This window comes from Alosa pseudoharengus, unplaced genomic scaffold (assembly GCF_046254945.1).
Source record: "Alosa pseudoharengus isolate Yale_2024_CS ecotype anadromous, Long Island Sound unplaced genomic scaffold, YU_APseudo_1.1 YU_APseudo_1.1_scf_23, whole genome shotgun sequence".
Taxonomy (NCBI): Eukaryota; Metazoa; Chordata; class Actinopteri; order Clupeiformes; family Clupeidae; genus Alosa; species Alosa pseudoharengus.
In genome coordinates, this window is record NW_027468685.1 from 20,783,726 (window position 1) to 20,803,018 (window position 19,293).

General features: G+C 42.0%; 1 protein-coding gene across 1 annotated transcript; it reads right to left on the reverse strand.

Annotated features, from left to right (window-relative positions):
• Positions 1-244: 244 nt before the first annotated feature.
• LOC143140857 (uncharacterized) lies at positions 245-18,739 on the reverse strand. The gene is made up of 9 exons (XM_076301982.1): positions 18,664-18,739; positions 14,291-14,347; positions 13,473-13,493; positions 12,789-13,058; positions 10,983-11,282; positions 10,299-10,586; positions 8,478-8,656; positions 5,836-5,928; positions 245-5,376 (listed from the first exon to the last, which is right to left on the reverse strand). The coding sequence occupies exons 2-9, from the start codon at positions 14,334-14,336 to the stop codon at positions 4,909-4,911; spliced, it is 1,665 nt and encodes a 554-aa protein (XP_076158097.1). The 5' UTR covers positions 14,337-14,347; positions 18,664-18,739; the 3' UTR covers positions 245-4,908.
• Between the last annotated feature and the right edge of the window lie 554 nt (positions 18,740-19,293).

Consider the following 19,293-nt stretch of genomic DNA (forward strand, 5'->3'; position numbering starts at 1 on the left):
AATGCAGTGTGAACCATTTTTTAACATTAGGCTACCATTTTACGGAGTTGATCAGGTGGGGCTTGAAAATTCCTCACTTCCAAAGTGGGGAATGACAGAAAAAGGTTTGAGAACCACTAGCTGAAGCTGAAGCAGGCATGGGCAGTATTTTGGCTATTTATTTGGCAGGTGCTTTTTATCCAGTTTGACTGACAAAGCGAAGGTTCATGCTCACAAACCTTTATAGAAAATACAACAGTCTTGGTAGTTGTCAAAATGATTTTTTTTATTATAATCAGAATTCATTCATAAAAGAAAGAACATCTTACAAAACTGTGCATGTTAAGCCTAGTAGCCTATATCTTTAAAGAGGCATTTTTATAAAGAGTCAGTTTACATCAGTAAATTAAAACAAGCATATAAAAGGTAACTATACATGACTGAGAAGTGTTGTCGAGTCAATGATACCATATTTTTTTTCATCTTCTTCAGAATGAGTATATGTGTAGCCTATTCAAAGTAAATTCTAAACATGTTAAACAAAATTCATAAATAGCCTATCTACTGAACGGTGAAGAGAACAATATCCTGTCATTAAATTCATGCATTTAGAGACAGCTTAGGCCTAGGCTACTTGGTTTTCAGACTCAACACTCAAATATTTCCACAATTAAGGCATTGACTCTAAATATTTTTTTCATTTTTGGCATCATACATACATCAAACATATGTGATACCTAATTGTTAACTATTTTCAGCCACTGACAAGAATGGGTATTGTTATTTAGGTTAATGTATGAAACATGAGACTGTAAAGCTATAGGATGCTTGCATATGGCCTGCAAAATGGAAGAAAAAACATGATTCCACTTGAGGTCTGTCAGTTCAAGACAGACCTGAGGGGGGCGTGCGGCTCACGACTGCCTCCCTTGGGGCATAGAAGGGATATTGCATAGCCTTGCACAGTAGCCTACATCTACCATGTTGTTAAACCCGTTGACCATGAAATGCAAGGACATCTTGTCACTGCACTACACCTGAATGGTCTTGATCTTTCATTGCTTTCTGGGCTGAAATCCAAATCGGCATGTACATGTTTCCAGTCCTTTCAGAGGGATGATTTCTCTCTTGTTCCTTGATATATTTCTATTGAATTTGTAATTGCATTTCCTAATCTTCAATGAGACTTCATGAACTACCCAATTCGGCATGAAGGTGTTTAGACAGATTCTGTTCAAAGTGAAACTATTTTGTCCTGATGAAAATAGGACAAACACACTTGTGTCTCAAGGGGTAAACGAATGCATTTTGTCAGCTTGAGTTACAGTATAGTACCATTGACACCGAAGCAAACTTCCCAGTACGCATGGACAGAAACCAATACCTACAGTGCAATGCATGGTGGCTGCTGTCTATCAGGCAAACTACGGTTCAGCATGCTGGATTAAGTCTTTTGTATATGTTGGACAGCATTTCAAAAAAGATTAAAAGAGCATAGTAAAAATCATAGCTGTAGCAATACTCTTAGTTATGGTGTATACTTTTTTGTCTGGTAATACAAAAACAAAAACATTCTCTTGCTGAAATTATGAGTTACGGTGGATGTTGTTGAGATGGTTTACAATATGCTTTGAGGATTATGTGCATAATGTATAGTTGAGATGAAGAACAGGGATAAGAGAGAGACAGAGAAAGAAAGATAAAGACATTGGGAAAATAATGTGTGCTTTCTCATTCTGTCTTAGGGGTTTCTCAGAATGCCTCCTTCCTCACTGGTGTCAGATTAAATCATTCAATAAAATGCAACAATCATAGAATAGAAAATTATCTTGCATTAGCCTTGCATTAAGAAAGACTACTACTACTGGCATGCACTGTTTCTATTTACATGAGTGAAGACAAGGGCTGTGGTAATGTGGTGGTGTCATGGGTGTACACTAATTGTGCTTCACTGCATGATGCTTCTACCCTGTGTAGGTTGCAAGCCACTGATATCTGCTGCTCTATTGCTTATTAAATCCACTAAAGTTGGGTTTGACTCCTCCATATATACTAAAACAAGAATGGGATAGATCAGATTGGATGTTGCACAAGTTAGGCACTGATATCTGGGTTGGTTTCTCATGTGGTAGCCTTTAGAATATAAGCTAGGCTACTGTATCATTCAACCTTATCCTGCTTGAAAGTATTACCACAAATCATTAATAAAAAAATTAGATAAAAGCAAATAAGTACAGATGATCATTTACTTGACTGTACTACTACTATACCTGTTAGATTTTCAAGTTAGATTAATGCCCAGGATTGATTAAAACATAGCTAACTCGGAACTAGAATTAAACTTTTAGCATGTATTTACACTAGCTGCTACATCATTTCAAAAATGTTTAGTTTTGAGAAAAAAAAAGGCTACTCTTCCTACTATTTGTGCTTTTTTCATTAAGACCTCACACATGCAGTCCTAGTGCTCTCTGTTGATCTCCTCCACAGACATCAGATAAGTTATGAGGTAGCAATATTCCCCACAGATCTTACTCGTTTTCTCTAGTGCACTTGGCCCTCTGACGGCCAGTGTGGCGCTACCACTCTGTGTTAAGAGACCCGTTATACTGTAAGTCTCGCACCCTCATAGTCACCAATTGTTTATCATTAATCTTCATACAAAACTTTTCTGACTGTGCAGATGTGATGGCGTAGGAAGGGGGACGGTCATCCCCAAGAGAGACTAGGAATGACTTTGGCCTTGGGCAAGTGGTTCATTTGCTGCCATGGTGGATGGAGAGAGAGAATGCTCTTCTCCGGAGCTGCTGCTAGATGAAATGAAGCTGATGAGGGAGATCTGTGATTAAGTGAGATGCCACTCTGTGTTGTGACAATCTGGACTAAGGAACACATGCATCAACCAAAAATAGATAATGTGTCTGTCAACCTCCGTGAATAATTTCTGGCCTCTGGGGTCATTCTTGACTGTGTAGTGGTTGAAAGATGCCACTGGTAAGAAAAATAAAAATGACAGGTGGGAAAAAAGGCTTCTGATAATTAAAATGTAGCTGTCACACTGATGCTGTGTTGTTTTATCAACTACGGCAGACTTCTACCAATACTGTTTTAAGCATGAGCATGAAATGTGTTAAATGCAACAAACTCTACCACACTACGCTGTTAATGGGGCTCATTCAAAAACCAATTAATAATTTATATGTCAATTTGCAAGCCACCACCGATGTACAAGCATTGACATATGAGCATTCCCTCCACTATACAATGACATTCAGTTGTTGCACACGTCCTCACATACATTCATCTCTCCTAGAGTGGGCGAATTCTGACACACACTTCCATTTAGTTGTCTAAACTGAAAGTGAAGCTCTTCTACGGGCATGCAAAGAACGCTGCAATGGCTCCAGAGAGTAGACAGACGGATTACCTTTGGTGAGGTCTGCCCCGAACTGGGTGGACAACTGTCAGTCACTTGTCAAGTTCGCCTGTCAATCTCCACTAGTTCAAGTCATCAAGACCGGCGGTGAAGAAATCCACAGGCAAACATGTCTGTCCTGCCTTCTACTGACACTCGCTCCCTTCTCTCACTGTTGTGAAAGTGTGAGAGAGAGTGACCAGCACGTAGGATGGTGACACTCTCTGCAGGTTCCCATGCTGTATCTCCAAACGTGCTGAGCCGGGCAGATGAGGTGACTGATGACATATCCAAGGGGGATGGCATCAGAGAGCAGATGCCATCCTTGATGGATGAGCTCGAAAACATGTGAAACGAAGCGACAAAAAAGCAGAGGATGAACAGTCTGGACTGAAGGGAAAGCTGCCAGGCCTGCCTCGTTCTCTCTGTCTTTTTTTCTCTTGTTCTCATTCTCTCTCTCTCGTTCTTCCAGACATGCATGTCAGCCCTAGGATAAAGTGCTTAGAGTAGCAGAGCCTCTGGTCTACCCTTACACAGGTGCCAAAGGAGCTGCTGCTGCAACCATTCACAGAGCTGTAGCCTCACAGAAAGACAGAAGGGCCTACACTCACTCCCGACCCATCATTTCCTGGTCTGTTGTGGGGAAACCATACATTATTGATGGGCTCTCAGTCAGGTGGAGCTGGGGGAAGCTTGTGCATTTCTGAGATGGGGAGAAAGACGACATTTCCATGTCCAGACTGCTTCCAAACCACCTCATAAAGGATATACAGTATGTCTAGATTTTGGGGTATTTCTTTATTTGTTGTCGGGATTTTTTTTTTTCCGGCCTGATATTCTTAAGATGATTGATTCAAATTGTTTCAGATTTCTTAATGTTTTTATGGATTACATGAATGCTATTGTACTCAAAATTGTGGCTATAAATAATGGATTTTTACATGATTTATTTGGTCATTTCAATTAAAGGGAATGGATTTTTATGCAATGTTGTGTGTTATGTTATGTTGGGTAACCCCTGATTTTTAAAATGTATTTTAGGTATACCTTCAATGTTAATTATTGATACATATTTATACAACACTTTCAAGTTTGTGACTGTTTGTCCAAGAGACTTGCATGCACTACAGTCATTCCAAACTAGTCTTTTGCTCTTGGTCAGCTGAGACATCTCGACTGAATCTAATTCAAATGCATGCATTGTGCAAAAATATGTTTAATGCTCATGTGTTTCTTAGAAGTTAGGTGAGTTCAGTTGGAATATTTTTTTAGTTGTTCCTCTGGGTTAGGGTTTAGCTCAGCGCTAAGCATTTGTTAAATCGAAACGTGTCCAAATATGAAATGTAGCATGGATGGCCCTTACGCCTCCAGCAAAACAAGCAGTAATGACTATATAGTTGCATGTTAGGGGTAGGGGAGTAGGGATTGTCAAAGTGTTAAGTGGTTAGTGGTATGTAGATACATTTCTATGTTTCCTTTCTCTCTGTGGTGTTTCTACTGTACAAAGTTGCTCTTCAAGTTGTGGCATTCTCAACAGCACCAGATGGTGTGGAAGCTGCTTCGCCTGCAGGCCCCACATCAGTGCTGGGCTCTTTAGCTGGGCTGCCAGCGGGAGCCGGGATCACAACGCCATCCACCTCGGGGCCCCTGGGGGCCGAATCGGGGATGATGGTCTCCATGAGGTTACCGTCGGGCTGGCCGTTGGCCTTGGGCAGGCTGGCGGGACTGCCGCTCAGGATGGAGTCAGGGGTGCGCGAGTTGCTTTCGGTGCCCTCGGCGATGGTGGGCTGAGCGGTCACGAAACCGTCGGAGTGGACCGAGTCAAGGAGCGGCTTGTTGGAGCCGTAGGTCATGGGCACGTCCGTGTCACTGTCTAGTGGAAGCCCGGAGGAGGTGAACTCCACCCCGGAGTCACTCATCTCCAGGAAGTTCTTGTCAGAGAGAAGACTTTGATAGCGGCCAGCCTTGGACACTTCAAGACCCTGACCAAAGACAAAGGTTGGTGATAGATAAAATAACATGAAATTGATGGAGGCCACAACTATAATGACTAGATGAAGTATGTTTCTGTACCAGGTAGATGTCTTTAGATTGCCTAATTTAAGGAATTTTGTGGTTACAGTTCTGGAAAAAACTAACTTCTATAATCCTCTATATACTGTAGTAATTCTATGAGATTCAATTCTTGTGATACATTGTACTACGGCAGGTTAAGTCAGTTCTGGAAATATGCACAGTACTTCTAAATTTTATCATCCCATAATAGAGGGGGAATTATGGTACACGGTATCACTGTGAATAGTTTTAGCAAGATTATTTTAATCTGCTTGTTCAGCATTTGAAGTGTCATAATCCTTAATCACAAACATACACTTGACAGAGTAAAGCACAACCATCTTGTGGTGTCTAGAGTACTGGTATACAATCAGAGAGTGGCCCACCTTAATTTCAACCTCTGTGTTGTCCGTGTTTTGGTCCCACTGCGACTGGGTAATCGAGTCTTCAGTGAATCTTGTGTAGGCCTCATGAACCACCTGTAAACCATGACACGACGAACATCAACATACGTTAAAAACTCAAATCATTGTGGTCCCTAAGCTATGAAACTGCCACCAACTCAGGTCTGCCAGGTCATGTAAAGGCTAACCAAAGAAGCACACACAAGAAGCACAATACACGTACCCCACACCGAGCTCCGTCGGCTACTGATAACCTTATGAGGAGATATATATTGCAACACTGTGGTTTCCAGTAACCGCTGAGAGCATAAGTGGCTTGTGAGGTCAAACATTACATTACAGTTGTCCAAGCAGGCTCCATTTAAACCATTCAGGTTTAAACACCAAAATCTCATCACCATGCTTCCAAGGAAACTAATTATTTCTAAGTTAGTGTGAGTTTGCTGGCAATCGCTTATACTATCAAACTATTTGAGACCTTCACATTGTCACAATATATATGCATGGCACGTACACACTGAAACTCCACACAATTCCAAAAACTGGACAAAATCAAACAGACACAGTAACACAGACACAGACAAACAGAGACAATCGCTTATGGGGCTGATACACAATTATAAATTCTCCTTTTTAGCGGTTGTCCATTAGTTCAAGTTGTGTTGTTGTTGATGATGTTGTTTCACGCACCTGTTTGTCTATCACTGAGTCAGTGACAAAGCAGATGTCTTTCTCGGAGTGTTATCTATTAATCTGATTGTCATATGTCCCCCACTTGTTTTTTGGCCAGGTTTATTGAAAACATAATTTACATGTTTATGAGGTGCGGGAAGGTTAGAGGAATTGGCAGGAAGTGAAGGTTGTTATTTTTTGTTTGTTTATGAAGGCAGACACTTATCTAGGCAGCCAATTAATTGTGAAAAGAGGCATTCAAATATCAATAAATCTCTGCTGCTGTCTTCGAGCAGGTGGAGTTCTGAGATTATAAAAATGAGAATTTTTAAGTAGTCGTGATCAGCATCTTTTAGACATTTTAACATCCCCAAGCCACAGACGATTACAGAAACACACACACACACACACACACACAGCACACACACACACACACACACACACATACACAAACACACGTAAACACACTCTCTCAAAAACAGAAATTGTTTGTTCTCTCATGAACACGCAAACAGAAGGGCAGAGCTTCAAACAGCAATAAACACAAATTAGCACACATATGCATACAAAACACACATACACATAGTACATAGTTACCTTACCACTGTCCACAATATCGGCTACTAACAGGTTGTATGTGCATGTGTGTTTGCAAAGGGAACACCTTAAGGGACTTAACACATCTGTATGCCTATTTGTACCATAGCTTCAACTGCAGGGGTTGCTGATGAAACACCTGCAGTTCACCATATGCTGCATTAGTCAATTTTCTTTTCAGTAGTAATCGAGATTCGAGAGAAGCCAGGAGATGAGAGGAGAGAGGGAACCATGAACAGATGGATGGCACAGACTAAGAACCACCGATGGAGGGAGGGGGGTGGGAAGGCCAGAGGTATACGCAAGGACAACTTCACATTGACAAGAAAAACCCATCGTAATAGCATTAGTACAAACATCGAATACAGATCCATGGACTTAGCAGCACTATGGGAGAAAGACAGCCGCACGCAAGGACTCTCACCGGACAGAGGCTCCGCCATCCGCGCCTTTAAGAGGGGAGAGATGCAACGCAAGGCAAACCATTAACTAGCTTCCTGCTGCAGAGAGCTGCTGAGTGAAGTCATTTAACAAGCAAGCACACACATACACGTGCATACACACACGCAAACATACATTACACACTCACGCACACAAACATTCACACACACAGCTGACACCAGCATCCCTTCAACAGCCAAAATAGGCCACATGCATACATACATGCACATGAAGATATACTCTCTCTCTCTCTTTCTCTCTCACACACACACACACACACATACACACACACACTTACATGGATGTGTAGATATGAGCATGATTGTGATGGTCATTGGAAAAACACTAAGTCTAGCAGGTTAACATCTAACAGTCCACACTAGACATTATGACAGAAAGGTTTCAGTGGTGTAGGGCTATTTGGCTAGTCTGTAAGATAGCTTTAGTCGGAGAGAGTGTACAATGCAATGTGATTTGTTCTATAGTCATCCATCCAACATCTCTTACATTTAAACTGTACAGGATGTTGGTCCACTTCAGGTCGACAGTGAGGACGCCCACAACAACATAGACAACACTAACAGATAGACACGCAGACACATAAACAACAATGTATCTGCTAAGATCAAGCCCCTCTCTGTACAGTAGAATGACACTGGCACTAGAGCCACTGTCTGACCATATATTGTTTCAGTCCATAAGGATGCTATTCAACACCAAAATAAATTGCTTTGACAGCATTGGCTTACATAACAGTGGTCACTAACCTTGGCACTGTGTCATTGCTTGGGTCATGATAAACACTTATCAGCAATAACAGACTGCATACTATTACAATGCAATATTTTCCATATATATCATAAAAGCGTTTGTGGTTGGCAGGCACAAAGCTGTGCTGGCAGGCAGCCATTTACCTGTCGGAAGGTGTCTCCCTCCCCTTTGCCAGCCTGCTGAGCGATGAGGGCGATCTTCCTGGCCTTCTCAGCCCGGCGGCGCACATTGATCTGGCAGGAGAGCAGACACACCAGCAGTAGCACAACCACCAGGCCCAGCATGGCAAGGATAGCCACGGTCAGAGGGGGAAGTTTGTAGGCTGAGAGGGGAGAGGAGAGCCAGGAGAGAGAGAGAGAGAGCGAGAGAGAGAGAACAGAATGGCAGAGTGAATACAAAGAAAAATAGATATTTTGCACCGAATAGAGTGAAAGTGTGGTAGAAGAATATGTGAATATATTGTTGTCTGAAGTGTGGATTGAATATTAGATTATATACCCAAAATTAAGAAAATATTGTATGTACTTGCGATTATGTGTATATTTGTATCTGTGTCTGTATTGTTTATGTACAAGGGCATGGTGCAATAGTTATTCAATTGATAGTATTTAAGTGAATTGATTGTACTATGGATCCTGCAACCTAATTGTAATCACGTGGGAAATGGAATTTAAAAAGAGCATCTGTGTAACACTTGTTTGAAGTCTGAGGAAGGGCTGTAAGGGGGTTGAAACGTCACTTTAAATAAAAATTAAAAAACTTTAATGGGAGCTCTCCGGTGTCTTCACTTTTCTTTGAACTTAAACATTTTTGATCCTGCACCTAAAATACATGGATGTGTGTGATTAAACTTTGCCTGTAGAAAAATGTCTGCCACAGAAACAGCAAGAACCTCATGGAGATGAAGATGAGGATGAGGAGCGAGAGAGAGAAGGTCAAGGAATGGTAAAGGTTTAGTGACAGTGTAGACCAGAGTCAGATTCAGATTAATTGTAGCTGAGGCAAAAAAAAAGATGTGAATAAGGGAGAAATGAGAGAGAGGAATCTGAGACAAAAAAGTTCTGGGTGAAGAAACTGCTGCATAACAAATGAAGATGAGAATACAAAGGAGAAGTGAGGAATATGAAATTGTGAGACAAAAAGAGAGTTCTAGAAGATGAAATTACAGCAGGAGAATAAGTCAGGAAGTGAGAGCGTAATGAATAGGCCCGGACAGAATGAGGACATTAGGCTGAAATGAGACGAAGACATAAAAGGCTGTAAATCCAGATCCTAATGCATGTTAAGTCCTGCTCAAGATTCTGCCATCTCTCCTCTCTCATTGTCAACCTATACCTCATCTGCTCATGTGCATTATAATGTGCAGCAACTCCCTGAGCCAACATGGCTGAGACCTGGACCTGCTTACATATTGTTGTGTCTCCTAAATATCTTTACCTCATATTCAACTTCTCTCAATGAGATGCTCATTGAGCTCAAATGCAAATCAAACCAGCTAATAGGCTAACTGAAATACACACCATGCCAATCACTAGGTATGGTGAAGGGTATGTGATGATGTGGGGCTATTTTAATTCCAAAGGCCAAGGAAACTTTATCAGCATGCATAGTATCCTGGATTCATTAAATAACCGGCCTTTAAAAATCAAAATCTGCCTGCCTCTGTGGGAATTCAACATAGGGGTATGAATACTTATACACCCTGTATTTTAATGAAGAAAATAATGAAACAATAACACTATAACAATAACACAATAAAAGAGTAATGATACTTATATATTTGAATGTAATAAAATGCAATGAAAAATCAAATAAAAATTCAACTAAAAACAATCACATTAAAAGAATTGAAAGGGAAGTTTTAAAAGGTGAAGGATTTGACTAAAAAGCATAGCAACCACTTTTACAACAAAATGTGATGGTCAGACATGAAATGGTAAAACAGCATCAGACATTTTACTCACACTCAACCTCAAGGTGGACTTCAGCAACATGGAAGCCGAGCAGATCCTTCACCCTGAAGGTGCCCATGTCGCTGGCACGGACCTGCTTCAGGTAAACCACGGAACCTTCCACAGAGAGACGTCCATCCAGAACCGGGTCTACAGGAAGCATCAGCTTTCCCTGGTTTAAGATGACCCGTTCTTTGCGGTCTGAGTCTCTCGTGTAGACCATGTTGACCTTGTCGTAGTTCAGGTGGAGGTTGATCTTCAGAGTCTTGTCGTATTCCAGGTGAATAAAGTTCTGGTGCTCTGAGAAGAGATCAACATAAATCACTCTTGAATTTGTTTTTGTTTTTCGAAATGGTAGCCTACTCTCCCATCGCTATTAGTGGCTCAGTGTCTCATAAATTTGTGGTCATGGAAACGAAGCTCCAAATGCATCAGTTGTTTTGAGACTGAGTAACTAAGAGGCCTATGCTCCAGTAACAGATCACCACAAACATTAATGTCACTACTTAGTGGGCATAAGGCCTAATGAGCTACTTAATGTTTTTGCTGGGAACATCCCTCCCTCTGTAGACTCCATTTCAAACCATCACCACCCCCCTATTACTCTGCCCACCCACTCAGTCCTCCTCACCTTTCACTTTTTTTTTTATTTTTTATTTTTTTTTATTATGAATAAGCATTGATACATCAACTCACCTTTCACATTTAGACAGGTCCTCATCCGGATCTTTCCGTCACTGTCCAGGATGGTGTAGCTGCCCTCGTCCATGCCTGTCACCCGGTGGAGGGTAACCCACTTGGCGCTGACCGCCAAGCGGCCCTTGTACTCATCCACAGGGGTGGAGGTCTGGTTCAGGAGCACCACAGGGGGAGACTCGGTGGTCTGGTTGATGTGGGCGATGCCGTAGCGGAACTCCAGTGTGATGGGTAGGGTGATGTCGTGGAGCTGGATGTGGTAAGTGTCGCCATACTTCACCGTCTGCTCCAGAGCGCAATCTGTCGGGGGAGAAAAAAAAAACAGGTCAAACAGGCACTCAGGAAGGGATTCCGGTGTTTAAGGCTGGTATTTTCGGCCCCTCGTGGGAATGTTTTTCGTCACCGAGCATATCATTTTTTTTCCAAGCAAGGTTATTTTAGCCCTCAATTTAGAGCAGGCCAGAGCAGGACAAACTGACCGTCATCTAAGATGTTAGTAACTGCAGCAACTCCTAACTCATCCTCCCTTTAGAGGTGAACAAGGGGGGTAAAATAGGACTCTCTGGGTATCAATTACCATTTAAATTATCGCCAAAACAATGACAACAAAAACAACAACACATTCCATTTATATAGCGCTTTTCATGGCACCCAAAGCATTTTACAGTGAAGAGGAAACCTCACTAAACATATTAAGGCTCTGGGTAGGACAATGAAATCAACATGAGGTGTCACAAACCACCATTTGTGAAGAAATATCACCACTGCCATTACCTCTATTGATAAACATCTGTGATTTCCAGCAAAGGATCCGTCATGCTGTATGAGCAGATGGACTCTGCTGAATTCTGCTGCCATCTGTCTTCATGCTTAAGTGGCATGCAATAAGAGGGTTGGGAAAAACATCTGAAGACCTCATGCCTTTGTTTTCAGCTCTTTGAAATACCATTGCAGGGGAGAACCGGAACAGGGCCTCGCTCACCATCAGATATGAACAATAAGCCGCACATACAAGGCAGTTACTCATGGTTCTCTGGCAGCACCAGAGGTGAGAGGAAATCGATGTGTGACTAATGATTCACTTCGTAGCATTATTCAAAAGTTCTCGGCGCTGCAGAAAAAGGGGCAGATGCATTGAAAATCAAGAGCGGGGAGCCAGAGCTGTCAAATCTGTCAGCAGCCCCTGACCGCTGGTGTAGCGTGGTGAGGTGAGCAGTGTGATGAATGCACACTGTTTTGTGTTACACGAGCGGTTTGTATGAGCAAGCGCTCATGGTGGCTGCCTCTCTGCAGCCATTTGTACCAGGTGACTTGGCTTGGGCGAAGCACACCCCTCCCTCACAACACACAACCTCAATTAAAGCGTACGTGCTTCAAGGCCACACCAATGAGCAGTGACACTAATTATGAGCACACACACACTGAGTCACTTCAGCCGGAGTTGCCAGGCCAGGACAGACTAATTACATCTTCGCAGGAGGTTACAGAAAAGCCAACTCCCAACACATTTGTCCCCAGTGACTTCTTCATGGAAGCCTGGTTGTAAATGAATCCACTGGGGTGGTAATTGAAAGTGACAGTAACAGTGCTGATGGTGTGTCTTCCTTCCTGTCAAACCTCTCCCAGTTTCCAGTCATACAAAAATGAAAATGGATGATATTAACATAACTTAAGACATAATGCATCAAATGGGTCATTTATAAACAACCACACATCAACACAGCTGTTATTGTTAAAAATATATTACACAAAATATATTTTCTATAATAAGAAGGTGTGTTATGTGTTATACAGATCCTTTCATACCTCTAACGATGAGTGTGATGTGCCGAACGTGGGTTGGTGCCTCTGTGTTCTTGATCATGTAGACGCCCTCGTCTTCCTCGCCGACGTCCTCCAGGATGAGGAACTGGGTGTTGAGTGTGGCCCGGGTGTGGACCACATTCCCATTCTGCATTAGAACCTTCTCCGGTTGACCTTTGACACGTGGCTTGAACACCACGTCGGTGCTGGCCAGCGAAGGCACACGGATGTGCACATCCTCCCCGAAGAACGCCGTCCGATGCTCCTCTTTCGCTGGGAGAGTTCGAAGAAAATGAAAAAGACAAAGATGGACAGGCCAGGAGAGAAAAGTAGAAACATTGTAATCACTGATAATAGCAGAGAAAGACAGACAGAGAGAAAGAGGTATAGAATGATAGAGACAGGGAGGGGGGATGTAGTAAGATCAATAAACAACAATAACAACAGATTGCTTTTTATATAATGGTTTTCAAGACACCCAAAGCGTTTTACAGTGAAGGCGGAACCTCACTAACCACTACCAATGTGTAGCACCCACCTGGGTGGTGCTCGGCAGCCATTATGTAAATATGTTATGTTATTATGTTATATTATATAAATATCAAAATTAAAACCAAGAAAACACTACTAGCAAATGAACTACAAAGATTTTTTGTGTATTATATATATAGAGGAGCTGTGTCATACCTTTGATGGTTGCAGATACAACTGTGAAAAGAGAGACAAGTTTAAATGTCATTTTACAATATCTGATCAGTAGTTTAATCAGATACTAAGACTGAAATAAGGAGTTCCTTGAGGCTTCCTTGCATCACTAATGCCTATAAACTCACCACCAATACCTCATCATTTTCAACTTACAATGGCCTACATATCTGGGCCTGAAATAGCTTTGCGGACAGCCAAAATAAACTTTATGTAAAACAGTCAGGCAGCAAAGACAACACTGTATCTGGATTTAGTGCCAAAGTCCTCTGGCATGAAAGCTTAAGCATATGAAAGCACTTTCAGAACCCTGGGCAGAGATCTAGGCATGGCGGAGTTATGGACTACGGCTGCCAGTTGATTGCACAGCGTCCCTGGATTCTGATTCCATTTTACTTCAGTGTGCCATTTCTAGGAAATAGTTCCAAATATAGTTTCAATGCTGCAAGTGGGCTTCCTATAGCTTTGTGATCAGATTGGTAATGCATCTAAGTATCTTTTAAAACAGCTGGTGATGGTGGTGACTCACCAACAATTCCAAGCTCCCTCGTGTGAAATCAAGAAATGATACAGTCAGCCCCTCTGATATCTCCCCGAAGGTCAATCTATTTCTAAGTCCTCCCACATCCTGCTACTACAGATGCTACAAGGATCTCCATTACGGGAAGTGATTATAAATGCAGGACACGCTGAAATATGGTTGTTGGTTGTAGTGCTGACAGATGGTAGGTGAGACCACCACTCAAATTGTATTTGTGGGTAAATTTCGAAGAAAACATTACATAAAAACATGCTGTTACCTGTGCAGATCAAGGTACCAAACACTGCCACTCTAAGGACGCTCATTTTGCCTGGTCCTGAGAAATAAGAGGAATTCAAAAGAAGAAAATAAACATTACATTCTGGGAAACAGCCAGATCTGAGAGCTCATTGCATGTAGTCTGGCACATTACTCTTCAAATTACAAATGGAAGTGTGGGAAGAAAAAGTCCTGTCCTCTGATTTGAGTATTTGCATAATTACATTTCAAAGAGATCATATTTTTTGGATTTCACCAGGGCTCAAGGATGAGCATGCAGATATGTAGGTATAATTGACTCCAATCTCAGAGGAACCACATGTTTTTTTCTAAATAGCTCAATATCTCAAACCATTAACATATTCACATTATCAATACAGTGCTTCAGTGGGACATTAGATTTATTCAGAGACAGCAATGTCATTGAGAGCAATACCCATGGATCTGGTAAGCTGAGGCTGGCTGACTGGCTGGTTTTGGCAGAAAGTGACTGGTATATTGGTAGTACTGATGGACTTTGGCACAGGAGATGATATCATATCCTGTGTCTGGTAGGAAAAGCTGTTGGCCATCCCAGGTGCTGGCCTGGGCCTGTTTACACCAGCCAGCAGAATCTGGACCACTGCTCTGTCCACTTCCTTCGCATCTCATCACCATTACAACAACTACTCTCTCTTCTTTCTTTCTCTCTCTCTCCCTCCCTCTCTCTTTATCCATCCCCATCAGTCTAATCACCCCATCACTTCCCTGTCCCCGTCATCTCTCTTCCTCACATGGATTCGTGCTCTTGCAATGTTCAACTCTTCCTCTTTCCATCCTAACTCATTTACTCGCACCTTTTTAACCCTCCTGTTGTGTTCGTGCCAAATGTGACCGATTGACAATTCTTCTCTCTAAAAAATATTGCTAACTTATTCTGACTACCATGAGGCTTCTTAACTTTGTTAACACAGGGCATCTGAACATACAAAACAAATTTTAATAATTTGAGTGTTTTTTTTTTTAATTTAGAACACCCATGTTTATTTCCGGTCAAAAATGACCGCCCATTAGAAATGAATGGGTTAAAAAATGGTCAGTGTATAAAACTGAGTCCAGGCACATACTTATTGATCAGATGGACTGTATATGTGCTTCTGTAAACACAAAACCAACACAACAGGAGGATTAACAGTTCTACTAGATCTCTCCCTGCTCTCCATCTTTCATGCTCATCTATCATTGTCTGACAGTTGGGACTCAGTCTCTTAGTATCGCCCACACTCCAGCTCGCAGTGTTACAAGATACAAGGATACAAGGAAGTTTATTGTCACATGCATATAGTTACTGGAAGTAAGAAATGCAGTGAAATTATGTCTGGTGTCAGCCTATTTGTGCATTTATGGGGGGGGGGGGGGGGGGAGTGCAGTAGAAGAGGGGTTTAGTACATTAAGTGGCAAGGGCTGCATAAGAAAGGTGGGGGAGGATTAGGATTGGGGGGGGGGGGCACCAACAAGGAGCACCCAAGAGCAACAGGGCCAAGGAAAAACTCCCTTACCAAGGAAGAAACCTTGGGCAGATCCACGGCTCAAGGGGCTAACCCAACTGCCAGGGGTCTTGGTGTGTGTGTTGGGGCGATGACAGGGGAGATGGGATAGTGTGCTGTGTATGTGGGGAGAGGGCAGTGTGCAATATGTGTGTTGGAGAAGCTTTCTCATGAGACAATGTGCTGTGTATTGGGGGGGGGGGGCAGTGTGCTGTAAGTATGTTGGGGATGTGTGTTGGAGAAGCTTCCTGATGAAATAATGTGCTGTGTATGTAGGGGAGGGGGGGGGCAGTGTACTGCAAGTATGGTGAAGGGACTTACTATTGCACGCAGAGTACTGTATGATGTATGTGAGTGATGACAGTGAAGATGTGTGTGTGGGCGGGAGGGGAGTGGAGCAGTGACTGTGTGTGTGTGTGTGTAGTGTGTGTGTGGGTAGGTGGGGGCAGTGTGCTGTAAGTATGTAGAGGATGTGTGTTGGAGAAGATCCTGAAGACAATGTGTTCAACTGTTCAGTGTTTGAGTCTCCTCGTCTGTCATTTCATTAAGCAGTGCCCTTATCTTCCGCTCTGGCGGGAAACAGCAGTGATGCGGGGAAAGGCTATCAAAGAGGATCTTTGTTGTTATCCTGAGCCAATGGCTCGGCCTCCTGCAGCGTCAGGCCTGGACCGAGAAAAGTTCCGCTGCTCTCTCATCCCCACACGGGCAAATCTGCTCACTCAGAGCAGAGCAGTGCACCTCTTTTTATGCCAAGAGTGAAAAAAAGCAACACTGTGGTGGACATGATTTTGCAACCGATATGTCCATGTGAAATGTGAATCTCCCGGCTTGTATGATGCTGAGGGGCATTCGTGCAGGATTTCGCAGACAGCAGTGCATCCCAGTTTGGATAAAAGAAGTGGTTAAAATGACCATAGCACTTACACACTCTTGCTTTAAAAATGAAGTGTTAAAAAAGATTAAAGGTCTAAAAGCTATGGTAGCAATCAGAATTAGTGGTCATCTCAGATTTAAGTACAATTACTCTAGAGCAGTGTTTCTCAAACTTTTACAGACCAAGGACCACTTAACCATTAGAAAAAACCTCACAGACCACCTAGCTAATAGACACAATAGGCCTACTCACTGAACCACCTTGCTTATTTGCACCTTGCTTATTGTGTCAGAGGATTCATATGGTTTAAATTGGCATAGCTTACATAGGCAGTATTGCAGAACTTTGGATTTACATACAAGTTGGTTCAATATTGCAAACAACTCATCTATATTATTTTTTACAACATCTGTTCGCGGACCACTTGGGATAGCTTGCGGACCACACGCACAAAGGAATGCCCCATTTGGAGAAATATGGTCTAAATAACAATAAATATTTTGTGTTTATGTTTATTAGCTTTTGTCTTTAACTAACAATGGCACCTACAATACATTAACATTAAACTTTATAGTGAAGTCCTATGGTCTAAATTTAAATAGACTACATTTAAATAACAGAATAAATAACCATAAACATACAAACTTTGACCATGTAAGGTGACCATACGAACCATGTAAGACAAATAATTAGTTTAGATAAATCTTTATAAGCTTTTAGAAGATCCCAAAACTATCTTAACTAAAACATCTACAAAACCATAAATCTAACCAATAAAGACCTTAAGGTGGAAAAAACATAATGGAATTCCTCCCTCATAACATGAGGTGTGTGGTCTGACATGTTTCCGGTCATGTTATCTTTTGACAGGCATGCTCTCTCTTGATATGGAACCATAGCCCCCCACCCTCACCCCTACTCTCTCTCACTAGTGCGACAAGGGTGTGTCACGCTCCCCCGCAAGAGCGGTCCCAGCAGAGGGATGCCAGAAAATGATTCAGAGACGTCCTAAAGAGAACCCTTTCACATTCATCTGAATGGCACAGATGTGTGAGCGCACACATACACTGTCCCGCATACGCATCACTTTCTCCTAAAAACACATACAAATGTACGCAGGCGCGTTCACACAAACACCTCAACCTACATCTAGCACATAAAAAACGTGAGAAAAACACGACCATAGCCCCGCACAAATTGAGGCTATCCCACGCGCAAAAGCAAGCAGATGCCTGAACCAGCCTCCCGTTAGTGCCGTGGCATGCACGCAAACACTTACTCAGCTATTATGATAGAAAATGGCCATCTGCTAGCAATCTCCTTCATTCGTTTGTTATGTAAGTATTGTTCATGGTCCAAGAAAGACCTAGAGGTGTAGCCTTTTCAACGGTAGGTCCGGGCAGCGGCAAATCATTAGAAACGGATGAGGGGGTTCAGGCATCCCTAACAGCATGTTGTGGTGCATTTATACAAAGTAAGCGGAAGAAGAGGGAGAAATAATCTCATTCATCTGAAACCACAGTCTGGTTTTACATGTTTGCAGGACGCGCAGCAGTCTGGTAGGCTAACCTATGCAGCACTGTATTCTCATTTTCTCAAACAGTAACATGCAGCTCCAAACAGATCATGAACACGCCTAATTTAAGCTGAAGTATGAAATCATGAATGGAAATCCATATATTACAAATTAGGCAACTGATAAACATGTTCACTTTCATAAATCATAGAATCAATACATCAATCTGTAATGGATATGAATGAAATAATTTCCATCCCAATGAATGTAGGATATTCATTGTTGCTATTTTCCTCACATCACTGTATCACATGTAACACGCCCATAACCTACAAACATCACACTCTTACACAGGAAATTAAAAAAAGCATTTGAAAACTGCATAATTTAACCCATTTGAGGCAAAGTATTTACGTTATGATAGCCTATTCAGTTAGTGAATTAAAATGTATAATTACCTTAATCGCTGTGAAACGTGAATAATCCGTAAACAAATAGCCTAAAAAACGGGGCTGGGGTAAAGAGACAAGAAGCCTATACCCCAAAATGTGTTTTTCGTCTAAAATTCTTTTCTCTCTCCCTCGCCCTCAACCCGTCAAATAAGGGACTTCTATGGTGTTTCAAATCGGGATAATCTTCGGGGCTTCGGCATCTATCGGCGTGTAGGTTACTAAACATCGGCAACACTCGGCCAGAAGCGTCATTCTTCGGAAAGCACCAGCAGTTTAGATCCAGAACAGCACCAGTAGCCGCAATATTGACTTTGGTATCAACATTGAGGACCCAAGGAATGTTGAGACATTTCTATAGTCTGTTTTGTAGAAACATTTAAAGGCAAAACATGCTAGGCTTGATGTGATATTCTTATAAGGTAGGCTACCGAACACCTTTTTTATTTTTGGAAATATCACAGAATTAGTTATGGACTATAAATATAAAACTACATTGAAAATGCATGAGATCCAGTGCGGTTGTTGTGGCCTTTTAACAATTAGCCTACTCTTTGCTATAGATTTTGCTATAGCGTTGCATAGTCTACATATAAAATCTTGTCTAGAAAATGTTCTATTGTCAGATTTTGTGTGAGT

Coding starts and splice junctions, on each gene's coding strand:
- LOC143140857 (XM_076301982.1), bottom strand. CDS start 14,336: ATGAGCGTCCTTAGAGTGGCAGTGTTTGGTACCTTGATCTGCACAG. Junction 13,059..13,472: donor TGTATCTGCAACCATCAAAG/GTATGACACAGC, acceptor GAACTCTCCCAG/CGAAAGAGGAGCATCGGACG. Junction 10,587..10,982: donor GACCTGTCTAAATGTGAAAG/GTGAGTTGATGT, acceptor ATCTCTTCTCAG/AGCACCAGAACTTTATTCAC.